At 40.3% G+C, this 26043-nt stretch overlaps 1 protein-coding gene across 1 annotated transcript; it reads right to left on the bottom strand.

Moving 5' to 3' along the window:
* CD163 (CD163 molecule) lies at positions 1 to 25513 on the bottom strand. The gene is given in 25 exon segments (XM_058743801.1): positions 1 to 211; positions 3383 to 3443; positions 3446 to 3517; positions 4382 to 4477; positions 5752 to 5859; positions 6061 to 6096; positions 6455 to 6763; positions 7709 to 8026; positions 9070 to 9384; positions 9467 to 9559; positions 10161 to 10475; positions 10574 to 10888; positions 16426 to 16746; positions 17431 to 17476; positions 17478 to 17581; positions 17584 to 17644; positions 17646 to 17687; positions 17689 to 17730; positions 17732 to 17754; positions 19525 to 19570; positions 19572 to 19601; positions 19603 to 19847; positions 22828 to 23148; positions 24142 to 24228; positions 25351 to 25513. Coding segments are annotated over 25 exon segments (3444 nt in total). The 5' UTR covers positions 25382 to 25513; the 3' UTR covers positions 1 to 204.
* Between the last annotated feature and the right edge of the window lie 530 nt (positions 25514 to 26043).

Genomic DNA, 26043 nt, shown 5'->3' with positions numbered 1-26043 from the left:
TTCAAATTAGCAATATTCCTTTTTATTTAATCCCTTTGACAGTCTTAAAAACAGCTTTGAATAGTTACATTCACCAATTTAATTTTTACAAATTCAGCAGCCTTCTTTGGGATACGAGGAGATACAGGAACGTACTGTAATCTTCAGTGGACGAGGGGGATTCTTCCTCTATTCAGTAGTTCAGGTCTTCTTCATCAAGGTGTCTTAAAGGCTGAACAAAAGCCATACATGGAAAAACTGTTATTTTCCTCTTCATACACACTTGTAAGGAATTCCATTATAATGTAATCTAATGTGTTCTATTACCACACGCATGTGTGTGTGCACAAAACACACACACACACACACACACACACACACACACACAAACTCACATGTATTAAACAGCATGCTACTTTCCTGAACAGAAAACTTAAATGCAGTGATCTGCAAACTTCAGTGGGCCCAAGAATGATGCCTTTTTCATAAAACTATGATGTATACCAAAATACCATTTTTACAAGCATCCCCATGTAATTCTGAAACAGTGCTTCAGCAGTGATTACGCTTTAAGGAAAAAGTAGTTTAATGATTATTCATTACACCAGAATAATATTCCTATGTTCAAGATTATAAATCAAAAGGCATTTGTAGTCTTAATCTAATAATGTTATTAGATTTTAATGTTTCTCTACACATATATACACACACATGTAATCTTATAGATGTAAACATATTTAATTATATTTGATAACATGAGCACATAAATGGAATGATATTGCACGTTTGTGGGTGATTTTTCCTTTTTCAACTGGCTGCACCATAATTTTCTAGCCACTGCGTGCGTCACTGTCATTCACTTTTTCCAGCTTTTTGCCATTACTAACAATGCTGTGGGAAGGAATCATTATATGTGAGCTCTTTATCTGCATGGATGAAGTTCTCAGTGGGAGAAGTTCTGTATGAAAGGATGTGAAGCGTTTAAAAAATGATTAAGAGACATTTTTTAGGTTGCTTTCGGCAAAAGCTACCACACCTCTCATTTCCAATAGCAGTGTCTAAAATTTTCTCTGTATTCCCACCAGCGATATTGGCACTGTTTTAAATTTTTGGTGGTCTGTTTTATATAAAGTGATATCTCAGTGTTAATTGTAATTGGAACCTCCCAGACATACTGGTGAATTAGAGCATTTGTAAATGTCTAGGTGTCACTCGAAATTCATTCTGTGTGAGTTGTGTTGTCATAGCTTTGCCGAGTGATCTATCACATGCTATCCTTTAACAATTGTTAAGATATATGTATATAGATAGAGAGATCTATCTATCTACTCTCTCTCTTTTTGTCTATATGTATACAATATATACTATATATATATATACATATATATATATAGTATATATATATGTATATATATATACTATATATATATATATATATAGTAACACCTTGGTTTGCAATCATAATTCGTTCTAGAAACATGCTTGTAATCCAAAGCACTCGTAGATCAAAGCGAATTTCATGAACCATTGGCTCATTGTGACCATGTGACTTTCGGCATCGTGTACTACTCATTGCAAGACATCGCTTGTTTATCAAGTTAAAACTTATTAGAAACGTTTGCTCATCTTGCGGAACACTCGCAGAACAAGTAACTTGCAATCCAAGGTTTTACTGTATATATATTTATCCTTTTAATGCTATATATAATTTATTAGCTTCTATGTGTATATATGTACATAAATGATTTGACACTTTACATTTTTATACTTTTAAGAGTTCCGACTTTAATCCTGTGTCTCAGTCTGTATTTATTTCCACAACAAAACCATACTTTTGCTATATATAATTTCTAAATGTATAGTCCCCCCAAAATAGTTTTTTTAAAGATAGAAAATATCTGCACTATCTCATTTCACCATTTTTCTTTTTGATGTATAACTTAACAAATTTCTTGTCTATTCACTCTTTTCCCTTGTTACACTTCCTGCATGAGAAGCAAATTATAAAATGTAAACCTGATTGTGTCTTGCCCCAGCTTCATTTTTCAAAGTTCACTGCCTCCCTAACAGGAGCAGGTAAAGCCGCCCATTATAGGGGTCTACGCAACCTTTCTGCTTTGATTCTCACCACTTCCTCTCTCTCAGGTAGACTGCAAGATTTGCATTAAACGATCGTGCCTTTGTCAACAGTATCTTTTAGTTATGTGTCTTCAGTGCTCAGAACACCATTTGTCACCATAAACACGTTCGATACATATGTTTTTCAAGATTTTTATTTTTAAGTAATCTCTACACCGAACGTGGGGCACAAACTAACAACCCTGAGATCAAGAGTTGCATGCTCGGGGCGCCTGGGTGGCGCAGTCGGTTAAGCGTCCGACTTCAGCCAGGTCACGATCTCACGGTCCGTGAGTTCGAGCCCCGCGTCAGGCTCTGGGCTGATGGCTCAGAGCCTGGAGCCTGTTTCCGATTCTGTGTCTCCCTCTCTCTCTGCCCCTCCCCCGTTCATGCTCTGTCTCTCTCTGTCCCAAAAATAAATAAAAAAATGTTGAAAAAAAAATTTAAAAAAAAAAAAAAAAAAAAAAAAAAGAGTTGCATGCTCTACCGAATGAGCCAGCCAGATGCCCCTGTTCAATACATATTTTGGAAGGAAAAACTTCTTATTGTTTCCCAAAGATGTGGTTCTTTTTTATGCCTCCATATTTTGTACATGCTATGTCCTTGCCCTAAAGTTGTCTATCTTTCAATCATCTGATATTTCCCTTGAGTATCACATCTTCCTCAGAATCTCAAACTTTCTTAGGAAAACTTTCCGTATTCTTACAGGCATCGTATACTACCTTTACCATAACATAACATTATACAAGTGTTGACATAAGTCTTTTCTCTTTCCCCAAATGACCCTTATAATATCTTGAAAAGATTTTTTTCATACTAATTTACACAGTTCTTCCTTAGCTCTATGATCTACCACTGTTATTGCTTAGAATATACAACTAAGAGTTGGCCAAGAGTCACATCGGGGCGCCTGGGTGGCTCAGTCGGTTGAGTGACCGACTTCGGCTCAGGTCATGACCTCATGGTTTGTGAGTTCGAGCCCTGTGTCAGGCTCTGTGCTGACAGCTCAGAGCCTGGAGCCTGCTTCTGATTCTCTGTTTCCCTCTCTCTCTCTGCCCCTCCCCTACTCGTGCTCTGTCTCTGTCTCAGAAATAAATAAACATAAAAAAAATGAGTCACATCTGTAAAGAGCTGTTATATATTCTGAAAGTGGATATACATATATATTAATATATATGGAAACATGTGTATATATATTCTTTTTTCCTAATACCAGAGGAGTTCTCAACTTTCAAAAAAAAATGTACCTGTTTTGAACAACATTCAATAAATTCTCCTCACTCACCTCTCTGGGTTATAATTCCCATTTTCCTTTTCAGTGCACCTCAGAATGGTCTTCTTTTTTATCCAGAAACAGGAAGAGATTTAGACACAGAAATTAGCCCAGCATCACTAAAATCATCTGACTCATTGGGATTTTCTGAAAGGAAGAAAATAATTACTGGGAAATAAATCAGACCTCCCCTCAAGTGCCTTAGCAGCTCTTTGAACATCTAAACACATTGCCCACAATTAGGAAGGCAACCAAGTGTGATTTAAGGGGCACAGAAAGTCTTTCCCAGGCCTTGTACATGTTTTCCTGACACAGTGGCAGCAAATACCAAGTCCCTGGGATTGAAGAAGTGAGGTGGGCCCTTGTCAGATGGTAAGGAATACTGAGAAGGTGTTGAGCGTTTGTGGAGAAAGTGGGTATTGAGAGATTTCTTCCAACCCAGCAGAATTCTGCTGCCCAGAGACAGAATTCATGCACTGTCGCTAAGCAGAAGTTGGAGGACAAAGAAAGAAGAATCATGTAATGGGAAATCAGAGTAATCCTGTGAATAGTGATGGCTTCTATGGGATAAAGATACAGAAATTTTAAGCTTTCAGACTTTTAGGGGGAAATATAGTAAATAGCAAGTAAGAGAAAGGAAAGCAGCAGGAGGTAAGAAGGCAAGAAATTATGAGAGACGTGACGAGTGAAACCACCCTTTAGAAGATTAGTTTCTGTTTCAAGAAAATGAGGTCCAAGTCATAATATGCTTCTTGCATGGTTCCCTGTCCCTCCATCAGACATAATCATAGATCTCTAAGCCAGATCACATGGTTGCAATTCTTATGTTCTCCAAGAGTAATCTGTCGTTCATTTCTGCCTCTCTTCCTTATGTGCATCATAACTTCCTATTCCATGTTCGAGATTCCTTTCCACTGCTGTGCACAGTGGAATGCCTCCACTGTAATTGTAGCTACCCGTCTGAACCCCAGGGCTACAGACCCTCAAAGAACCCTCAAAGAACCCACAGACCTGAGGCAGTCAGCACGTCCAGATCATCGGCTTTCAGACAAGAATTCATCTCCCGGTATTGAACTTGGTGGACAGAATTCTCTCCTCTCAAGGAAACTGACAACAGAGGCCCTAGGTTAGGGATCAGCTCGTAATAAAAGTCGCCCTCCCTACCAGTGCTTTTCCGCAGCAATGCAAACATACTGAATCTTTACCCATGCCCTTGTCTTGTTTCCATCCGTTCTACTACCAAGCTTTTCCCTTACAAGGCCATGATTAAAGTCAATAGGAGGAGGCGAAACCTCCCCTATTGCCATCGCCTGACTTCCCAGTTTCTTCCCCTAAGGCAGGCAGTGGTCTTCTCTAACTCATCAGAACTTTAAAAAAAAAAAATCTCTCTAAAATCTCTCCTCTTCTCTCCATTCTCACTAAAGCCCCTGTCATTTTCCATCTGAACGATTTCGAAATGCTACCCTGGTCAATAACGTGGTCTTCCTTCAACCCCTCATACATCCTGTCATCAAACAGAACTTTCTGAAAAAACAGCTTGACTACTTCACCCCCCCCCCCCCCCCCACACACACATAGTATTCTTTGACTATTAATCTTCTTACCATGGAGTACACGACTACATACTCTGTTCCTCCTCCTTCTACCGACTTACCGGCAGCTTCTCTCCTGCAACCCAACTTTTACTTCCCCTCAAAACAGCATATATGCCCATTCTTTAAGCTTCTCCACACTTGTACATATTTTTTCTCTTTCCCTATAAAGCACCTTACCCAGTTCTTTGAACTTGATTTTCAGAATGAGCCTCTTAGAAGCCTCCGATTCTCCCCTTGCCCCTCCAGTTAATTACTGCCTTTTCTGTGCCACTTTTTTCCTTATCCATCTTAGTGTACACTACCACATTGCACCTTATTTGTCTGCATGAATATCTCTTCCACTAGACTTGAAATGCCACGGAGACAAAAACACTTGACTATCGATGTCTGTATCTCCAGAGCCTAGCACGTTGCTTCACTGAACAGTGAAACTAATAAGAACTACATAGTGACAGCAAATAAGTATTTGGGCAAGAAAGGATTCCTCCTAAACCATATAAGCATATTCATCCCAAACTATCGATTCTATAATGTCCCAATTAGCATACAGATAGAGTGCAGAAATCATCAAACAGCCCAAACCCCTGTCTCCTCTGAAATCTTGTTCCCTCTTTTTGAGAAGCTGCTTAAATCTCTTCTAGATTCCATCCTTTTGGTTGTTTTATACTTGAGTCTAATATGCATATCCTTGCGTCTACTATGGATATATACTGAGATAATACGTATTTTATCCCAAGAAGCTTCAATCCCATAGAGACATGAGAAAGACCATAATTTGGCTGATACCTGTGAGCAGCTGTCGCCGTCTTCGCTTCTGAATCCACAAGAAGAGAGCAACGAGAAAGGCCAACAGAATGAGGCCAAGGATCCCAAATACGACAAGCGATGAGCGACCTAAGGGCAAGGAAGTATCACAAGAGACGATCATGTCTTAGCTGGAAGACCCAGATCTCTAGTACCATCCTTCTCTGAAATACAGGATTGCCGAAGTACACCTCAGATCCTCAGAACTACCTCTGACCTAAAGTCTCTTGGCAGAAAAGATTCTAAATAACACAGGCAATTGGACCCAGGCTCATAAACCCCACGATATACCTGCAGCCGTTGATGATCTCTGGGCCACGGCGATTTCTGCAGGAGAAAAGAGAAGACTCACTTTGGGGAGTAATATGTAGAACAAATATTTCTATTTCCTATGTGAGCCTTCCGTGCCTGGCAACCAAGTAGATTACTCTTCCCACCTAATACCAGGGTCCCCTTGTTTTCATTCCTTCTGTACAGAGATACATATAGTTACATGCTCTTCCTTTGGTGAAGCCAATGTACAACCACAAATGTTTTCTTCATTCCTTCAGATTGGAAGCATCATGATTCTCTTCCTACTAGATTCCCTGGGTTGATGTGTCTAGTCTTTGCACAGTGCGCTTCACTGCCCACCCCCTTTTTGCTGCCAGGGATTCCACGCTTAGTCCAGGCTCCAGATACTCACCTGAGCACCTCACAGCAGCATCTTCTTTGTGCCCACAGTCGCTGTGCCCCCAGGCTTTGGCAGGACAATCCCACAAGGAAGATTCATTTCCTTTGCACTTGACTTCATTGAGCCATATGGGCCCCGTCCCCTGACCACATGCTGCCTCTTTTAGTGCCTCTAAAGCTGGGCCACAGCCCAGCTGTCGACACACCACCTGCGCATCTTCAAGGTCCCAGGAGTCATCACACACCGTCCCCCAGGAGCCTCCATGCCAGAGCTCCACGCGTCCGGAACAATTAGAGCTTCCTTCCTGCAGTCTTATCTTGTCTGAAAAGTCAGAGACACCCAGATCATTTCTGAGAACACAAAAACTTCCAAGAGGTCACAGGCGAAAAGAGAGATTTTAAATTCGTTTTAAATCTCTGTTTGAATACTTGACTTATTTAATCTGCATTTAAAAATATATTTTAGGGGCGCCTGGGCGGCACAGTCGGTTAAGCGTCCGACTTCAGCCAGGTCACGATCTCGCGATCCGCGAGTTCGAGCCCCGCGTCAGGCTCTGGGCTGATGGCTCGGAGCCTGGAGCCTGTTTCCGATTCTGTGTCTCCTTCTCTCTCTGCCCCTCCCCCGTTCATGCTCTGTCTCTCTCTGTCCCAAAAATAAATAAAAAACGTTGAAAAAAAAATTAAAAAAAAATATATATATTTTAACAAAACCTATCCTTTTTGAAACTCTGTGTCTTTTCAGCAAACTGGGCGCATTTCATGCCTGCGACTCAGGAAATGTGAAATGAAGGAAATGAACGTTGCATAATGTTAATTTCTCTCAAGGAGAAAAGGTTTAGGAGACAGGTACATAAAAAAAAAAAAAATCTCTTCCAGTTTAAGTAGATAGAGAATGACAAAATACCTCAGGACTGGTCTTTTTGACGGCTTCCCTTCTTACACAAGTAGAACAAGATAATATTTGAAAGAAAAGTGGGAAAGGGAAGGTAGACTGTTCACGAGTCAAATACTGAATTATATATTCCGTGCTCCTCATTCATTCTCAGAGAAAGCAACCGAATAAACTTTCAAGAAGACCACAGGGCGTGTCACGCTTTTTGGAAAAATAATCCCCGATCCTGAATACCTATCCGCCAAATGAAATGAAACCGATTACACCATCCGGGTAGAATTGGCACCAGAGGTCATTCAGGCTTACGTCGTGAGATCCGAAGAGGCGAGTGGGAATTAGAAAGTAGAGTTTTCATCCACGCTGGCGGGTACTCACTAGCACACGTGATCCAGGTCTCCTCTGAAGGGCTGGCTGGTCTCTGTTTCCATGGAGAAGACGGGCACTGCCATAATGTGTCGGGTCCTTTCGGACACTGAATGTTGTCCACCCACATGTGCCTGGACGACGTGTCCAGAGATGCAGGGCTGATGGTCCCTCTGTCCGCACAGCCCAGTTGTCTGCATACCACCGCCACAGTAGTTGCCGACATATTACTCTTGCCAACGCTGCCCCAAGCTCCATTGTAGAAAACTTCCAGACGCCCCGCACAGGGGTCTCTGCTGGTTTCATCCGTCAGTCTCAGAGACATGAACTCTGGGGTGAAACACAGAGTTAGTTTCACGTTTTCTCTGAAGGCTCAGAGGACTCCCTCCCTTTACTCTAAGGCGAGCACGGCTTTGAAAATAGGTATGAAATGTCAACTACCAGTAATTCTTTCCTAACTTCTGGATGCTTCAGTCGATTTTGGTAAAATACAGTATTTTCTAGACTAAATACAGTATAGTTAGGTATACGGCTTACGGTTTTTCTAGTATGGAGTTTTGTACTTAAGGAACTCTTTAGAATGCCTCCGACGATTCAAAATTGATTTCTCAGTCTTAATCAAGAGCTCAGAGACGTCTCTATCCGTTACACAGTTTGGATTCTTCTCCCTAAATTACTGCAATGTTAGCCCGAAGACTTTATTTCATTAGCCTTCTTTTTGCAGCTCTCTTGGCAAATTTTAGGGAGACACTCAGGCACTACAGCCGATGTTGTGGACATGACCCTGAAATGAAATACTTCCTTTTCTGACTCTTCACAGTCGGCTGTGTATGTCCTCTACCAGGTTATGTCATTAAACGCGTATAGGACTTTTCACTTCCCTAAGTGAGTCATAGTTTTGTTTTCCCCAATACATTACAACGGACTCCGTTTTTCTGCTTCACAGTAGTTTCTAAAGCTCGCCATGTATATGCAATAAAGGCAGTGGCCTCTGATGATAAGTTTTGCTCCTGTGACAAGTAAAGTTCATTTGACTCTCATGAAAAATTACTTGGGTATAATAATTATCTTTTGCTCGGTAGAACGGAGTGCTGGGTGTATTTCTTCCTGTCCCTTTTAATCTACTTCTTTAGACAGTGGTAGGAAACTCCACATATACTTATAAAAGGGCTTCTCGATAATAGTTTTGGGGTCATGTTCATGATGGGCAAGCTTATTTCTGTATTTTTCGCTTCTGAGGTTGCACTACCTTGCCTCTGAACCTGCTTTTCAGGATTCCCTCAGATTAATATCCCTCACTACACTTTGCTCCCCCACCACCCCCCCCATCCTTTCTTATGTAATTGTGACCAGAGCTTATGTGCAGAACTCACCTGAGCAGATAACCCCTGCATCTTCCTTATGCCTGCAGTTATGGTGCCCCCAGCCGTGTGAACGACATTGCCAAATATGAGTTTCTTTTCCATTACAGTTCACCTCGTCCAGCAAGATGGGCCCCGTTCCTTCCCCAAAATGAGCAGAGCCAGTTGCGTTAATGGCCACTCCGCAGCCCAGCTGCTTGCACACCACGTGGGCGTCACTCAGGTCCCAGCTGTCATCACAGATTGTGCCCCAGGAGCCCTGGTGGTAGATCTCTATTCTCCCAGCACAGCGACCGCTTCCATTTGCCAGGCGAAGTTGACCGCTCCCTGGAAAGGGAAAATAAAGTATTAATAAAACACATTCTTAAGGACTGAGATCATTTTTTATAGCTTGGTCACTGATTCTCACCTATGCAAGCAACAGCGCTGGGGTCTGGAATGGTAGATCTCGTTGGGTCCGGAGATGATGAATTGCACGGGGATAGTGTCTGACTCTGATTTCCTGCAAACACCAAACTGCTCAGTTATACAAGATACAAAAAGGGTAAGGAAGGGAGGGGACAGATGAGCTGAGAACAAACAGGAAGGTGGTGGGCCAACCGGGGGGGGGGGGGGTGGGGGTGGGGGGAATGAATCAGGTGCTTTGAAAAAGCCAGCACATGGTAAGCGCTGGGTAATTATGAGGTCTGTGAAAATTAAGTTTACTTTCTTTCTAAAAAGACACAGGAGAGAGGCGCCTGGGTGGCTCAGTCGGTTAAGCGTCTGACTTCCGCTCAGGTCATGATCTCGCCCTCTGTGAGTTCGAGCCCCACGTCGGGCTCTGGGCCGACAGCTCAGAGCCTGGACCCTGCTTCAGATTCTGTGTCTCCCTCTCTCCCTGCCCCTTCCCTGCTCGTGATCTCTCTCTCTCTCTCAAAAATAAAATAAAAACATAAAAAATATATTTTTTAAAAGACACAGGAGGTTAATATTCTGGCACACTTCTCATGATCCTTTGAAATAGATCATGCCCTGTTATTTTTGTCCTTTTCCCCTACAGGTACACCTGCCTCTAAGGCACGCCACCACGGGAAAAGCTCGTCACCAGCTGTCCATCCTCTTACCTGAGCAGATTACAGAGGCCACTTGCCCTGCAGAACAGAACGATGCACCCAGAGCAGTTACCGGACAATCTCCCATGTGCTGCTCGGTCCCGGTGCAGTGAAACATGTGCCGCCAGATCTGACCACTTCCTTTCCCAAACTGTGCTCCTCTTGGGGTAGAAAGGGCAACTCCACATTTGAGCTGCTGGCAAAAAACGTGGGCATCTTCCATGTCCCAGTGAGAGTTGCAGAGGGATCCCCAGGTCCCAAGTATCTTGAGCTCCACTCTTCCCTCACATGGGGACTTGCCATTCACCAAGCGGATCTCCGTGTATCCTGGAAGGAGACGGGACTTTTAAAAAGATGTCTGTGATGACCTCATCCCACCCTCTTGGCAGTATGGGAACAAACTGAACATGTCCTCTGGGTCTCACTTGAGCAGACGACTCCAACATCCCTGCTGTGGCCGCAAGTCCCATCTGGACGGGAGGCTACTGAGCAGAGTGAAAGATGGGACTCGTGTCCCTCACACTGGAATTCTTCAGCCCAGATCTGTCCGTTGCCTTCTCCAAAGTGAGCTCCCCCTAAGATCGAGATGACTGTTCCACATTGTAATTCTCTGCACAGCACACTGGCAGCTTCCAGAGAGAAGTCAGAATCGCAGACGGTGCCCCATGTGTCGCCATGTTTCACTTCAACACGACCGGAGCAGGGAATATCCCCTCCAACTAGTCTGGGTTCCCTGTGGGCTGAAAAATAATAGTATTTCAGTGAGAAATGACATCACTCCCAGATTTTCCTTCATGATGGGGGTAGAAAAGGGAGGCTAGGGTGTTCAATGATTTTACCATACTTGTTCCCCTTAGCTGTTCTGCCTACAGTTGGGCATAGTGAATTCTAGATCTCCCCATTCCTCGTTGGACCAATGTATCTGAGAGAATTTTTAGAACTTTGTCTCTTGGAATCAACCATTTCCAGAAGCATGATAGCTCTTTCCTTTCAATATTTTATATACATTATTCATAACACCGGGGACCATAGATACGGTGTATCTTCTTTTTGTGTTATTTAGCCTTATACTCAGTTCTCTACCCACTGCAGTCTGGTGGTGGCCTGATCTCTTTGAATGGTTCTATGTAAAGTGTTGCAATATACTTCCTGTTTTCAAACCCATCTGGGATTTCTTCTTCCCTTTGCTATATGTTACACTTGACACATGAGATACTCCTTTCTCCTGTTTTCTTTCCTGCCTGACCTGCTTTATCAGAACCTTTCACCCATTCCCTGACCAAGGTTCTAACCTCGATTCTCTCACCTTCCCTTAACTGCCCATAAATATGTTTTCATCCATATGTCTCTCTTTAAATTTATGTTCATAAACATATCTTCTTGGACATCAGAACATAATGGGTTCAAAAGTGAATGAATTACTGCACTGACAGGAACACAGTAAGTATTCTTTGCTCAATTAATGCGATCCAAACCAAATTAAAATCACTTGAAGGGGCACATGGGTGGCTCAGTTGGTTAAGTGTCTGACTCTTGATTTTGGCTCAGGTCACAATCTCATGGTTCATGAGTTTAAGCCCAGTGTTGAGCCTACTTGGAATTCTCTGTCTCCCTCTCTCTCTGCCCCTCCCTGCTCACTCTCTCTTTCAAAATAAATAAATACACTTAAAAAAAAAAAAAAAAGAGAGCATCACCTAAAATCCATCCACTTCTTTATCTAATTTATCTCATAAACAATGGTCATAGTGATAGTGCTGAACGTTAAACGAGAGCTTTACTAAGTACTGAACAAACACCACTCCGTATAATCCTTAAGGATTAATCCCTAAGGGGATAATTATTAATATCATCCCAATTTTACAAACAACGTAACTAAAACAGAGACGTGTAGTAATTTGCGACAGTCACGTAAGGAGTTAGTGAAAGGCCAGGATTTGATCCAGGCAGTATGTTCCAGAGCCTAGAATATGGACCCTCACGGTATGCTGCACACGTGGAAAATCATTGAGGTCTGTCAGTCCTCCACATCTGTTGCTACTACTTTAACATAATTTGTTATCACGTCACGTAGACCTTTGCAATGGCTTCCTGAATAATCTCCTTTTTCCGAGCCCTCTTTCTAATACATTTATGCCACGATCACAGATGCGTTATAACATTTCAAGTATTTTCACATGATTTCTTTGTCTTCAAGACAATGTTTCTTTGCTACTTATACAACAGTTTATCCTTCAACAAATAGTGTTAAGTCCCTACAATGTTTTAGGCATTTGTGTGGCCTAAACAGTTGGTCACAGTTCAGTCCGTCAGTGCGAATAAATACTATTACTACCTACTACTACTAATCATAACCACAGCAGTTAACACGTGTTGATCACTCACTGGGTAATTCCTGTGAAGTAAGTAGCATTAATTACTAATCACTTTTCTTTTGAGGGAATGGAAGTACAGAGAGCTTTGGGAGATTCCTTAATGTCAGCCATCTGTTAAAATTTAAAGAGAGATGATAAATACCAATTTCTTTGCAAACTTTAAAATACTTTATGATGTCATCTTGAAGGCTTTCATATCTATTACTCTGTCAATCATACCTGTTGCCCCAGCCTTAAAGAAGCCTGGTCATGCCACGCTTCTGTGCCTCTGCAGAAACTTCTCCGTCTATATTTCCCTACCTATGTACCTGGGAAAAACCTACTTCTTTCCAAGGCTGCTCAGTTTCTTAGTGATCGCCCTCGCCCCCAAGAACACACAGTTTAGCAGAAGATATACGTATACATGTTCATGGAATGATGGGTCCAAAACTAAAAATATATGTTAGTACAAAACTAGCAAATGAAGGTGTCACCAGCTCTGTTTGGGGATTGGTAGGAAAACTATAGAGAGTGCCATAAATCAGAACTGAGTTTTGAAATAAGAAGATACGGAATTTAACAAGTAAACAGTGTGTGAATCTGCATCTAAAGGATACAGTCATGAAACAGCATGGTGTAATTGAGGAATTATGAATAATTCAGTATGAGTGGGATTTAAAAACGTAAAGAAAAGATACACCAGAAATTAAGCTAAAGAAATGGAGCTCAGGCTTTAAGGATTCTCTTTGCCAAGTTGAGGAGTCCAATCATCAAGGTAGGAGTTTCTTTTGGCACACTCAAAACCGATTCAAATTATTTGGGAGATGCAAACTATTCCCTTTAATTTATTTTTTAAAGAAAGGAAGTGTATTTGAAATTGGACCTTCTAAAGAGCATACTTCTTTTAGAAATGCCTGCTGTCAAAGATCACTAATTCTTGTGACCCCTTGACATCACTCTCAGTGTGACACAGATATCCTATCAGCACTTGCCAATTTCCTAAAATGTTTCAGATCTGACTATATTCTGTATTGTGGCAGTATAAAACACCCCAACATGTTAAAATTTCACCACTTATCCATTAAATCTGTACAAGGCGAGTTTCTATCCTAATGGGAGTGGAAGAACATGTTGCTTTCTAAACACAGTTCCCAAGTATAAAGCAAATAGTGCTTCTACGCCACAAATAATGAGAGACTCTGAGCTGAGTCCTTAATTTCCTCTTGTTAAATCATTATCTGAGCGTGAAATTCCTCTAAGATATCATTAGCTGGTATTCATTTGATCCCATCCCACTTTTGGACAGACCTAAACCTTTAAATAAAATCAGTTTCCTAGATTGAGCCAAATTCAGTCATAGGAAGATCTATGTCCCAGATTCATAGAGCATCAATTCATCAATTATATGATACAGTCACTGGTATACTCAGTGAAAAACCTATAACCTCACATATTTATATTAATAACTAGGAAAAAATCAACATTAGTCAAGCCCTGAACTCAAGAAGTTAAGTTAGTAGGAAATCGGAAAGGAATTATAGAAAGAAAAGCAAACTGTAATGAATTAGAAAACAAAAATAGGATTAATTAAAAAAAATCTAAATGCTAGTTCATTAAAAAAAACGCTAAATGAACCACACTCACTTTCTCTAATAAAAGAAATTAAAAGCATAAATAAAATCATACAATAATAAATGATCAAAAGAGAAATGTCCTGGATAGAGAAGTAATTTCAGAAAAGTCTCTAAATATTGATACAAAATTGTGGTCAAAATACAGTGAATACTAAGGTACAGAACAATTTACCTAATATGCCACCATATGAACAACAAAATGGGGTGAAACTTATACATGGATTTGTTTGTATTTACATAAAGTATCTCCTAAAGAATATATAAATATCCCAACCACATGACTTGTTTGTGAAGAGTAGAATTGGACAGCTGGGGATAGCATTTGGGAAGAGCTTACATTTTAATTTTGAAGTGTAAACCATGTGAATATATATTCCAATCAAGAAATCTTAAAAAAAAATTTTTTTAATGTTTATTTATTTATATATATTTTATAATGTTCAATATAAATTCTATTATATTTATAATGTTCAACAATTTTCTCTTTCATGGTGAAAACTTGCTAAGCAAGTCCCTTCTTTAAATATCCTCTTTTCCTTTATATATATATATCTATATCTTATATAGATATATATATATCTTATATATATATCTTATATAGATATATATATATCTTATATATATATCTTATATAGATATATATATATCTTATATATATATATTTAAATATATATTTATATATATTTTATAATATATATAATATATATAATATATATAATATATATTATATATTTTTTAATATATTATATATATATATTTATATATATTTATTTATAAAATTTATATTTATAAATAAATATATATATATATTTATATTCTTGTTTATATCAAGAACTGTGAGATCGTGACCTGACCCGAAGTTGTACACTTGACCAACTGAGCCGTCCAGGCACCCTATAGAAATCTTTTTTAAAAATGAAAGGAAGGATGATTGAAAAGCAGATATGTATCCTCAAATTTGCATCTTAAAAAACTGTCTTTTTACAGTCAGAGGATAATTTCTATGTAACTGGAAGTAGACACTTATACTTTGTAACATCAGGGAATCCACCCAGGGGCACAACTAGGTTAGGATGTATCTGGAATAAAGCCATTGGTTCGTGGACACACAGCACCGTATGACTTGATCTCCATGTGTTCAATGGTTTTGCTCTTCAATTGCTTTCTCTGAAGTCTTTCTTTTACCATATCTGCAATATGTTACCTTACAGTTGTTAAAAAGGCACCACTTTGCAACAATGTAGCATTCGTATAAATGTGATTAGCATAAAATACTAGAGATTATCCATAAGCCAGGCCAACTCACAGCTCATCTTGGAACATTTAAAAGAGGTTGCAGGGAAACACACAAAAATATTCGTAAAGAAGAAAATCCTTCTTTTACTTTTTAAAATCACATACTTTTCACATACTTTTAAAAATCATTTGGTTGACATTCCCATGAAAGACACTTTTAAGGTCTACCTTAAAAATTTTAATCCTTCTTAATTTTTCATATTTCTACAGATTTAAAAATGACTCAATTGTTTTGTTTTGTTTCTTAACCAACAAACAAAGGAAAAGAAGAGAGAGAGAGAGAGAGAGGGAAACCAAGAAACAGACTCTTAACTATAGAGAACAAATTGATGGTTACCAGAGAGGAGGTGGGCAGGGGGATGGGTTAAATGGATGATGGGTATTAAGGAGGGCACTTGTGATGAGCACCAGGTGTTGTATGTATTTTTTTTTAAATGTTTTAATTTAGTTTTGAGAGAGACAGAGACTGAGAATGAGTGGGGGAGGGGCAGAGAGAGAGGGAGACACAGAATCAGAAGCAGGCTCCAGGCTCTGAACTGTCAGCACAGAATCCAACATGGGGCTCAAACTTGAACTCGTGAACTGTGAGATCATGACCTGAGCCAAAGTTGGACCCTTAACTGACTGAGCCACCCAGGCACCCCTGTGAGTATTGAATCACTAATTTGTACATTTGAAACTAATATTACACTGTATGTTAACTAATCAGAATTTTTAAATCGAAACAAAAGCAAAAAAAAAGAAACAAAAAGAACAATTACTCAAAAGCTAAAATGGGCAAAAAGCAAACACAAAAATAAAACAAAACAAACCTGCGACCAAGGTACAAAATGAATGACAAGTTTCTCTGAAATTTGTGCAATGGGATAGATATTTTCTGGTTGCTTGAGTGATGTCTAGTCCTAGGGACCGATGTCTCTCATCAGTTTCAAGGCTCTTACTGGAAATTTACACTCTTCGAATTCACGTTCTTCACATGTTGATAGAAAGTCTTACCTGAGCAAGTAACTTTAGCTTCCTCGTAGTGATCACAGCTAAGTCCACCCCATTGCCAATTCTTGCAGTCCCAGAAAGACGTTTCATTTCCATTACAGCTGCCTAAAAACAGCCATGTTGTTGTTGCCTTGGTTTTGGAATAACTCTGATAGGATGTTTTGAGAGCAGATCCACATCCCAGCTGCCTGCAAACCACATCAGCTTCTTTCAGTCCCCAGTTTCTGTCACACACTTTCCCTACCAGTTTCTGAATTTCCACCTCCACTGTCCCAGCACAGCGGCTGCCTCCACCTACAAGTCTTAGCTCCAGATCTGTTCCATCTGCAAAAGAAGCACACGCTTAGGCCACAGATACACATGGAGGTTAGCTCCCAAAGGATATATTCTTTACCTTGCTCCTTCCCAGATACTGAGGCATTTGGAAATTATGGCTTATCCATCCCCTGGCTTTTTTAATGGCCAGTAGAGGCCATGACTTTGGTTAAAAACAGGGTTATAGGTTCAAAGTTTAAGAAAAATTGTCAATGGGGGGCGCCTGGGTGGCTCAGTCAGTTGAGCGTCTGACCTTGGCTCAGGTCATGATCTCACGGTTTGTGAGTTCGAGCCCTGCATCGGACACTCTGAGGTCAACATAGAGCCTGCTTTGGATCTTCTGTCCCCCTCTCTGCCTCTCCCCAGCTTGTTCTATAGAATAAATAAATAAATAAATAGTCAATGGCAGCATGTCCAGAGATATTGAAAAAGACATAAACATTTTGTGTCTCGGAGCTCCAGGGAGATTTAGGAATCTTAAATGTGGTCCCTAAGAGCAGCCTGAATAATTACTGCAGAAAATAGTCAGACAACCTCCAAACCAGCCAAATAAAGACTATGTTTAAGATTACTCACGACTGTGAAAGAATCCCAACAAGGACATTAGCAGACATTTCTATTGCTCACGTCTCCCCCCCATGCCTACTCCTAAAGAACACAAGTCCTTCCTTCTCTGTTTTTCTCTTAACTTACCGGAACATGTGACACCAGCATCTTCATTATGGTTGCAATAGTGCTTTTCCCCATTCATGGTGTCTGCACTGCCAGAGGGCAGACTCGTGTCCGTGGCAGGAAACACTGTCAAGCCAAATGTGTCCACTTCCTTCACTGGCATTAACTCGACAATGGCGGTGATGGCAGTTGGGCATCCCAGGTGCTTACATGTCACAGCAGCATCATTGCTATCGCCAGCCATCATCACACACTGTCCCCCATTCCCCTTGGAATCTCCACTTCTAATCTTCCTGAACATGCAGTGACTCCTTCCACCAGTCCTCAGGCTCAGATCCGCTCCATCTGTAAGAGGGACACAAAACAAATCAGTGATAAAGAAACAAGAAAAATAAGGGGCAAATATAAATAAAGACAGAAAAGAGTGATATAATACCACTGAAAATCACTGGATGTGAAGAAGGAGTGCCTTGGGCAAGAAGACAGGACTTTTCAGAATAGCCAGTATCACAAAGACAGAAGAAACAAGTGTTGGCGAGGATGTGGAGAAAAGGGGACCCTTGTGCACGTTGGTGGGATGCAAACGGTCCACAGTGGAAAACAGTAAGGATGTTCCTCAAAAAACAAAAAGAACTACCCTATGATTCAGTAATTGCACTACTAGGTATTATCCCCCAAAATACAAAAACTCTGATTCAAAAGGACACGTGAACCCTATGTTTATTGCAGTATTATTTATAATAGCCAAATTATGGAAGCAGCCCAAGTGTCCATTGATAGATGGACCTGATAGATGGACCAGCTCCTCAGTCCAAAAGTGAGCAAAGAGAAAAGGGACCTCATCATGAACTACTTTCACCTTCCCCCCAATCAATATCCTCGAAGAACAGACTTGATTCTGAGTGGTATCTTACAATAAACAAATTGCCCTTTTCCTCTGGTGGTTTTAGCATTTGCTGCCACAATGCTGTTTATTATGATTCCTCAGCATTGAGAAGAAATGTACTGGTCGAGGACCTAGAAGGATTTTGGTGGGTAAATGGTAATGGGAGGTACCATTGTGGGTTTTTTCTCTCCCATATCCCTTTCGCTTTCTTCAGCTAACAAAATCTATCTTCTCTGTAGGAGTCCCATTTTTTATGGTTCGAACAATAGATGGTCATGTTTTTCAACAACAACGAAAAAGCCCAATTTTAAGAAGGAAAAACCCAAAATCCCCATGGCATTGGTTCAGGGTTTGGATCCAGCCATGAATGAAGCCAACTGTACCTCGTGGATTCCCAGTTTCTTGAGTCAGTATTCTCTTTCCTTAAAGTTGGTTTGAAATTGAGTTTCCTCATTTGAAAAAAAAAGGGGGGGGGGGTCGGGAGGGGGGAGGTATCTGGTGAATATAGGGGACATCTTCACTCTATTATATTTTCTAAATGTTCTCTGGGGTTCAAGACCTACTAGGTCTGCCTTCCACATAAGAACTCAAGTGACAAAAGGAGAGTGTCATTCCTATACACGCAAATCCAATGTCCCTTTGCCCTGAGTAAGCATGGAACATGAAGTCTCCAGATAGACACAGAACCTATTTGTACCGTAGCACTAGCATCAAGGAGGTCTTAATAGAAAACAAATTAATTTTTATCATTTGATTCTGTGAATTTGAACTAATATTGGGAAGGGGTGGGTTTTAATGTGGCTAAACCCTTTGCAGGTAGAGGACGATAAGGGGTGTGATTTCTTTTCAAACTGATCAACAAAGCACAAGTTGCTAATTAAGCTGTTTTTTTTTTCCTTAATTCTTTTTCTTCTCTTTTTTTTTTTTGGCAGGGGTGGGGGTGGTAAAGGGGAAGAGGGAGGATGATTGGATTATTCTCTAAACACCTCCTTCTAGCATCATGACTTGGATCTCGGGTTCACTGTTCATCCTTCCCTGCTAACGCAGGGAGCCTCATTTCAGCTGCAGTAAAAACTCCACAGGTATCAAATCAGGAACCAGAAATTAGGCAATAAAGTGATCAAGGAAGCAAGGCTTCATTATGGTTTTAAGAGTTCAAGCTTTTGAGACTCTCACCCCCTTTCTTTGTCCTCTCATGAAGAACAGAACAGACCCGGATCAGTCCTTACCTAAGCAAATCACTCCAACATCCTCAGCGTGATCACAGTTATGCTTTTCCCCATCCTTCGTGTTTGCAGTTCCAGAGGAGCTGACTCATTTCCACTGCATACGAGATCATCAAACCAGATTGGTCCCGAACCTTCTCCAAAATTAGCTGAACCAGAGAAACTGACAGCACTTCCACATTCAAGTTGTTTACAAACCACAGAAGCATGATCTATGTTGAAGTTATCATCACACACTGTTCCCCACTGTCCTTGGAACTTGACCTCTATTCTTCCAGAACACTGGTTGTCCTCCATTCATCAGCCGCATCTCAAATTGGATCCATCTGGAGCAGAGAAAAGAACCAGAGTTCAGAAGTGATTTTAGGAAATGAGCTTCCTCTGGATACTTGAGATTTGACACTGTTTTTGAAAATGGTGCCTCATTTTGGATGCTGCCCATCTTTACACAGTGGGGAATTTTAATCTTTTAAAGATCAACCGACAACTAGGATTTTCATCTATACCTACTTACCAAGGAGGATGCTTTACAGATTAAAATCTGCTTTCTGTTTTGTTTTGTTTCCCTCCAGGATTAAGACAAAACACACACTCTTTTATGTAGAAATAGACAAATTTGACTCCAAACACCTATTTAAAAGACTAGAAAAAATAAAATTGGTCCATACAACAAAGTAGCAAAAAATGGCAAGCTGGTCATTTGTTGAACATTTAAAATCTTGATTTTAATCTTGCTTTATCACCAACAGTTGAGACCATGAAGATTAGAAACAGGAAAAAGTGAAAAATAAAAATGCATGAGCATGTGCAACGGTTTGCAAAAGCATCCTCTGGTATGCCAAATTAATAAAAGTTGAGGAAAAATAAATCAAAATAATTCATTTCCTACCAATATCCTGTTTGAATCAAAGCTTTTTTACCCCCTTCCCCAACGCATCTGGTACCATTTTTAGCAAAGAACAGCTTTCTCATAAAGAAAATTCTCTCTATACACTCTTCCCTAGATTTTTCTGTGAGAACTAAAATACCCAAGAAAGGAGATTTGGGATGAAATTCGGGGACGTCAGAAAAACAAAATCTGTGCTTAAACAAAATGTTTAGATCCGCTTTTTTTTTTTTTTGAGACAGTAACCCACTTTCAAAAGCTCTAAATACCAGGCAAAGACCTCTACTTAACAGGATTTTTTTATCCTAACAATTTATAGTAAGAAAAATAATAATTCGCAATTAAAATAGGCATGTGGTGTCCCGGATGTATCATATATGCTACCTTCTTCACAACATTAGGCATTATATATTATTTCCACTACCCCTACTTCACAGATTCTCAATTTGCCTAATTGTCACAGGAAACAAAACAAAACAGAAAGCAAATTTTAATCTGTAAAACATCGTCTTTGGCAAGCAGGTGTAGATGAAAATCCTAGTTGTTAGTTGGTCTTTAAAAGATTAAAATCCCCCACTATGTAAGGATCCTAATTGTCCATTATCCCTACTTAGAACATTCTCAATTTGCCTAATTGTCACAGGATCACACACCCAGAAGAGAGTAGAGCCAGGATGTGAAAAGAAAAAGCAGTCTAACACCAGCGTTTATTGTTTTCACTGTTATACTCTGTTGTCCCAGTGCGTGTGATAATAGCAAAATCTCCCAAGAGGCAGAGCATTGAGGATTGAGCATTAGTCAGGGTGGGGAAATCTCAGAAATACGGGTTCTGAAAACTTGTGAAACTAGGGAGTCATTGAGTGGCTAGGCATGCACCAGTTGGAGCTTTAGCTGTGTAAACTTCCAAAAGCAAATGTGATTAGCTCTATCCTTAAGTATAAAATACTGAAAACAAGAGTTAAAAGCTGCACTGGGGTCTCAGCTTAAACACTCAGCTCTGTATTGCAATATAGTGAGAGCCTGGCAAAATTTATTATGATTTTTAACTTTGCTGTAGATGCTCGATGTAGATGTTACTATTGTTGTTCCGAATCTTCCCCCATAATGATTAATGATAGCAGAGAAGGAGGAGGAGGAGGAAGAGGAGGAGGAGGAGGAGGAGGAGGAGGAGGAGGAAAGGAGAGAAGAAGGAAGGAAGGAAGGAAGGAAAAGAAAGAGAACTGAGTTGTCAAGTAATGAGAAACAGTGAGCTATGCAGAAACTAAAGTTAATTTTTACCACTGACTACACCAGTAGCTCCACATGTTTTAAGCACTGAGTTTCCAGAAACTGAAGCTCAGAAAGGTTTAACAAAATAACATTAACGAGTGTCTGAGTTGGAATTTTGTCCCTCACTTTTCTAGATCCTAGCCTGTCTTGCTCACGTACACCACAATATCTGCATAGGGATCAGTCCTTTTTAAAACCAGTCCCATGGAGGAGATGGTCTCTAAGAAAGAGGCTAGGAGGTGAGAGAGTTGATAAAAGCCAGTGAAATGAGCAAGGAGAAATGGGAAGCCCAGGAATCTGAATTGGGTCATAAATATGACCTTGGGATCTGTCAGCAGAAAGGTCTGACCCATAACTTTCTGAGTTATTGTACGGTCAACTGAGATAAAATTTACGAAATGTTTTGTAAATTAAAACCACCATGTAAATGAAATGAACAGCACTGTGCACCGGAGAAAGCAATAATACTTTGCAAAACATCCTTCCTCCAGGATTAGCGCCAGGAATAATTATTTCTTGATCCAATAACTCGATTAGCAGCTAATGGACAAAAAGGTGAATGCATGAAAGCAGTGTGTCACTGAGAAAGAGGACAAGGAATGAACTTAGATATCATGATATTTTTATGTAAGGAGTAGAAACTCATAGGAGGTTTACTGACCATAAAATTAAAACTGGTCACTTCCTCATCGATTGCAGTGTTCAGAATCTTTTGATTTTTTTTTTTTTAGGGGGTTTGTCATGCATTTTCTGGTCTATTGGCAATGGATTGGGTAGTTTTATACATGGACTGGAGGACTTACAGCAAACTGGCCCCTTTTCGTTTTCAACCCATCTACATATTGGTTCCTCCCACAAAGCATTTCACGTCAAGGTTTTGACTTTTTAAAAATATTTATTTATTTTTTTTGAGAGAGAGAGAGAGAGAGTGTGTGCATACGTGCAAGCTGAGGAGGGGCAGAGATTGAGAGAGAGAGCGAGAGAGAGAGAGAGAGAGAGGATCCCAAGCAGGCTCCCCTGTCAGCACAGAGCCAAACACAGCGCTCAAACTCATGAATCTCTAGATCATGACCTGAGATGAAACCTAGAGTCGGTCGCTTAACTGACTGAGCCACCCAGGCACCGGAGGCTTGGACTTTTGCAAGTCTTACCTGAGCAGGTCACACCAGCATCCTGTTGGTGAGTGCAGTTATGTTTTCCCCATCCTTCATGTTTGCAGTCCCAGAGAGCGGACTCATTCCCTCGGCAAGAAACATGATCCATCCAAATGCGTCCAGAGCCTGGCCTGGAATTAGCCCATCCAGTGGCTTTGATAGCAGTGGGACAACCCAGCTGCCTACAAATCACGGAGACCTCATCCATGCCCCAGTCGTTATTGCACACAGTTCCCCATTCCTCCTGGACTTTCACCTCCACTCTCCCAGTGCACCTGTCTTCACCGTCCGCCAGCCTCAGCTCCTTCTCTGCTTCTCCTGCAACAATGCATAAAGGCAGCAGTTGGTCGGGATCCAAAGAGCAAGTTGAAAATTAGTATTCTTTCGATTACTATTTATTTTTCAAAGCCAAATTGGAGAAACATGCCTGGTCTCATCCAAGGTACGATAGGAGAATGCTATTTGGGAATACACATATCAGCATCACAGGTTTCAGATAAAGTAATGACCTAAAACCAGTAAAGCTAAGTAACACAATTCTGATATTCTTTATAATGTCAACTCGCATAATCTCCATGGAAAGTTTACTATTAAAAGAGCATACTTCAGAATTGTATAGGGATGAGCCATGTAAGTTTCTCCAAATTCCTAAGATGGAAAAGATGAAGAGACCAGTCATAAAGAGTTTAACACCCATTGTATACATATATGTAAAACACCATGAATTTTTAAAATACTATGCGCAATCTGATCAAAACTTTTCTACTTAAATGGAAATTGAGATGGAGATATTTTCCTACTATCTCCTACCATAAAATAATCCCTTCTCCCTCCCAACCCCTCCCAAATGTCTCAGCTCCCATCCCATGACTATTTTAACTAACCTAAGAATCTGTGCTCTCACGCATATATATCTGGCCTCCCTCAGTACATTTTTAGGTAAACTTTGGCATTTGAATTTATTGAAGTGTTCCGAAAATTCCATTTCATCCCAATAATTCTGAGGTTTTTCTCCAGAAAAACCCTATTCCCTCTTTTTTTAGGTAGACATTATTTCAAATCTTTAAACAAAATGCACTGCCCCCCCCCCCCATGTAACAGTTTATTTTATTTTCGGGGAAAGTGTGCTAATATTTTGTTCCTTTTTTGATATCACGTGGTTAGGATCTTACTTTGTACTTTTAATATCTGATCCTTTGAAATCGCGAAGTGTGTTTTTAGATGCTGTTCAGCCTTCAGGAGAATTGTTTGCTTTTCAATAATTTTTGTCAGATTGGCTAAGACTGCAAGTAAATTTGACAAAGCACTCACCAAGAGAATTGGTGATCAAGCAGGAACTGAGAACTGAGACCACAGCCACAGTGGAGGGACTCAAGAGAACAAACCATCTTCTAAAGTCTATGGGGGAAAAAAAAAAAGGACAACAGTATTGTCTTCCCAAAGAGACTTTGGAGAATTTTGAGATTAACAAGGAAAGTCCAACCAAGACAAAGAACCTTTCCTTCAAAATGGCAAGGCGGAATGGACACATTCACACCCAGAATCATACAGTCTCAATGAAATAGCTTTGAAACTGTTCATGTTGGTAGGCAACCCAGAGGTGAGGAATTAGAAGCAAGTTGAGGATGGAGAAGAATTTCAAAAGCAGACTTTAAGACCTGGAAAATCAAAACAGCATCTGTGAAATTTAGCAGGGAGCAGTTCCCTCCACAGGCACAAAACAGTATTCAACTACAGAGGTCCCCGTCTCCAAGCCCACTTGATCCAGATGAGTAGGTAGTAAGTTCCATGAGGGAATGGATTATACCTTTCAAGTTCAGCGCTGTTTCACCAATACCTGGCATACTGCCTGCTAAAGAGTAGCTGAACATTGATGGAATAAAGTGACCATGTTTCTTTGTGAAAAACCAAAATTTTGTATAGAGTGTAAAACTCTAAAGCTTTTATCACTCTCACTTCTTAGTCTTACTCTAACCCAACACTTGCGTAAAAGTCCGAATGTTTTGGTAACCACACAGGAGCACCCACTTTGGGATAAGTCACTGAACTGTAAGCTTATGACTCATGCTTTCATGTGGCATGCTATCCTTTGATAAAAAAGCTCTGAAAAAAAATTAAAAGTGCTAAATGAGTTTAGCACATTCATAGAAATCAGAAAGTAGATTTCAACACGCAGGGATGCTATTGTAAAGTTCCTCTAGGTGATCAACTTTCAATCAATATTCATTCCAGCACGTTCTATCTTTTCTAACCATTCTTTCCAGACTCAATACTGTTCAGTTCATTTCAGCCCCTTTCTGAGTCTCACCTCAGCGGTGTGACAAAATTGATGCCAAATCTAATCTTTATCTCCCACCTTCAATTTTGAATCTATGGCAGACACAAGTTACTGCCATGGAAGCTTCATGTCCGTTTCCCATCCCTCACTGATGCCAACCACTATTATGTAAGACCCATTGACTGCCAGAATCATTTTATGCTACATTAAAAGGTAAATGGGGAATAAATAAGAAATGTTACCAATAGGTCCAGAGTTTCCATGTAGCACCATTCTGAGTTTGTCCAGTCCAAAGTTTGAATGCTTTCTGAATCCTCTTGTGTTATTCCCTAGGAGTGTTCTGCTAAAGAAGAGGACCGCTAAAAATTCTAAAACATTATCTCACTTCTGCACACACACACACACACAAATCCAGAAAGGCTACATAACAGGAGGTGGAGTCAATCAAAAAAGGGAAGTCATTCAAAAGACTGAGGTTCCCTTTCATACTCATGTTCTCTGCAGTATGGGACATGAAACAACCAAAGGAAATTGAGAAATATTTACTACGGATTTACAAAAATTAAGGGGAAATATTAACTCATGGACTGTTGTTATTGAAACGAATATTTAGATTTCTGTACTTTGTTTTGGACTAATACAGTAGAAACAAAAATGATAGGGGCGCCAGGGTGGCTCAGTCGGTTGAGTGTCCGACTTCAGCTCAGATCACGATTTCGCCCTTTGTGGGTTGGAGCCCCGTGTCAGGCTCTGTGCTGACAGCTCAGAGTCTGGCACCTGCTTCTGATTCTGTGTCTCCCTCTCTCTCTGCCCCTTCCCTGCTCGCGCTCTGTTTCTCTGTCTCAAAAACAAACAAACATAAAAAGAAAAAAGAAACCAAAAGGACAATCATGTAGTCAAGTTGTGCCAAAAAGCTAAAGGGAAACAAGCAAAGT

Source organism: Neofelis nebulosa, chromosome 8 (genome assembly GCF_028018385.1).
Source record: "Neofelis nebulosa isolate mNeoNeb1 chromosome 8, mNeoNeb1.pri, whole genome shotgun sequence".
In the NCBI taxonomy this organism is placed as follows: Eukaryota; Metazoa; Chordata; class Mammalia; order Carnivora; family Felidae; genus Neofelis; species Neofelis nebulosa.
The sequence above is the reverse complement of the archived record's forward strand: the minus strand, read 5'-3'. Positions and strand labels throughout refer to the sequence as shown.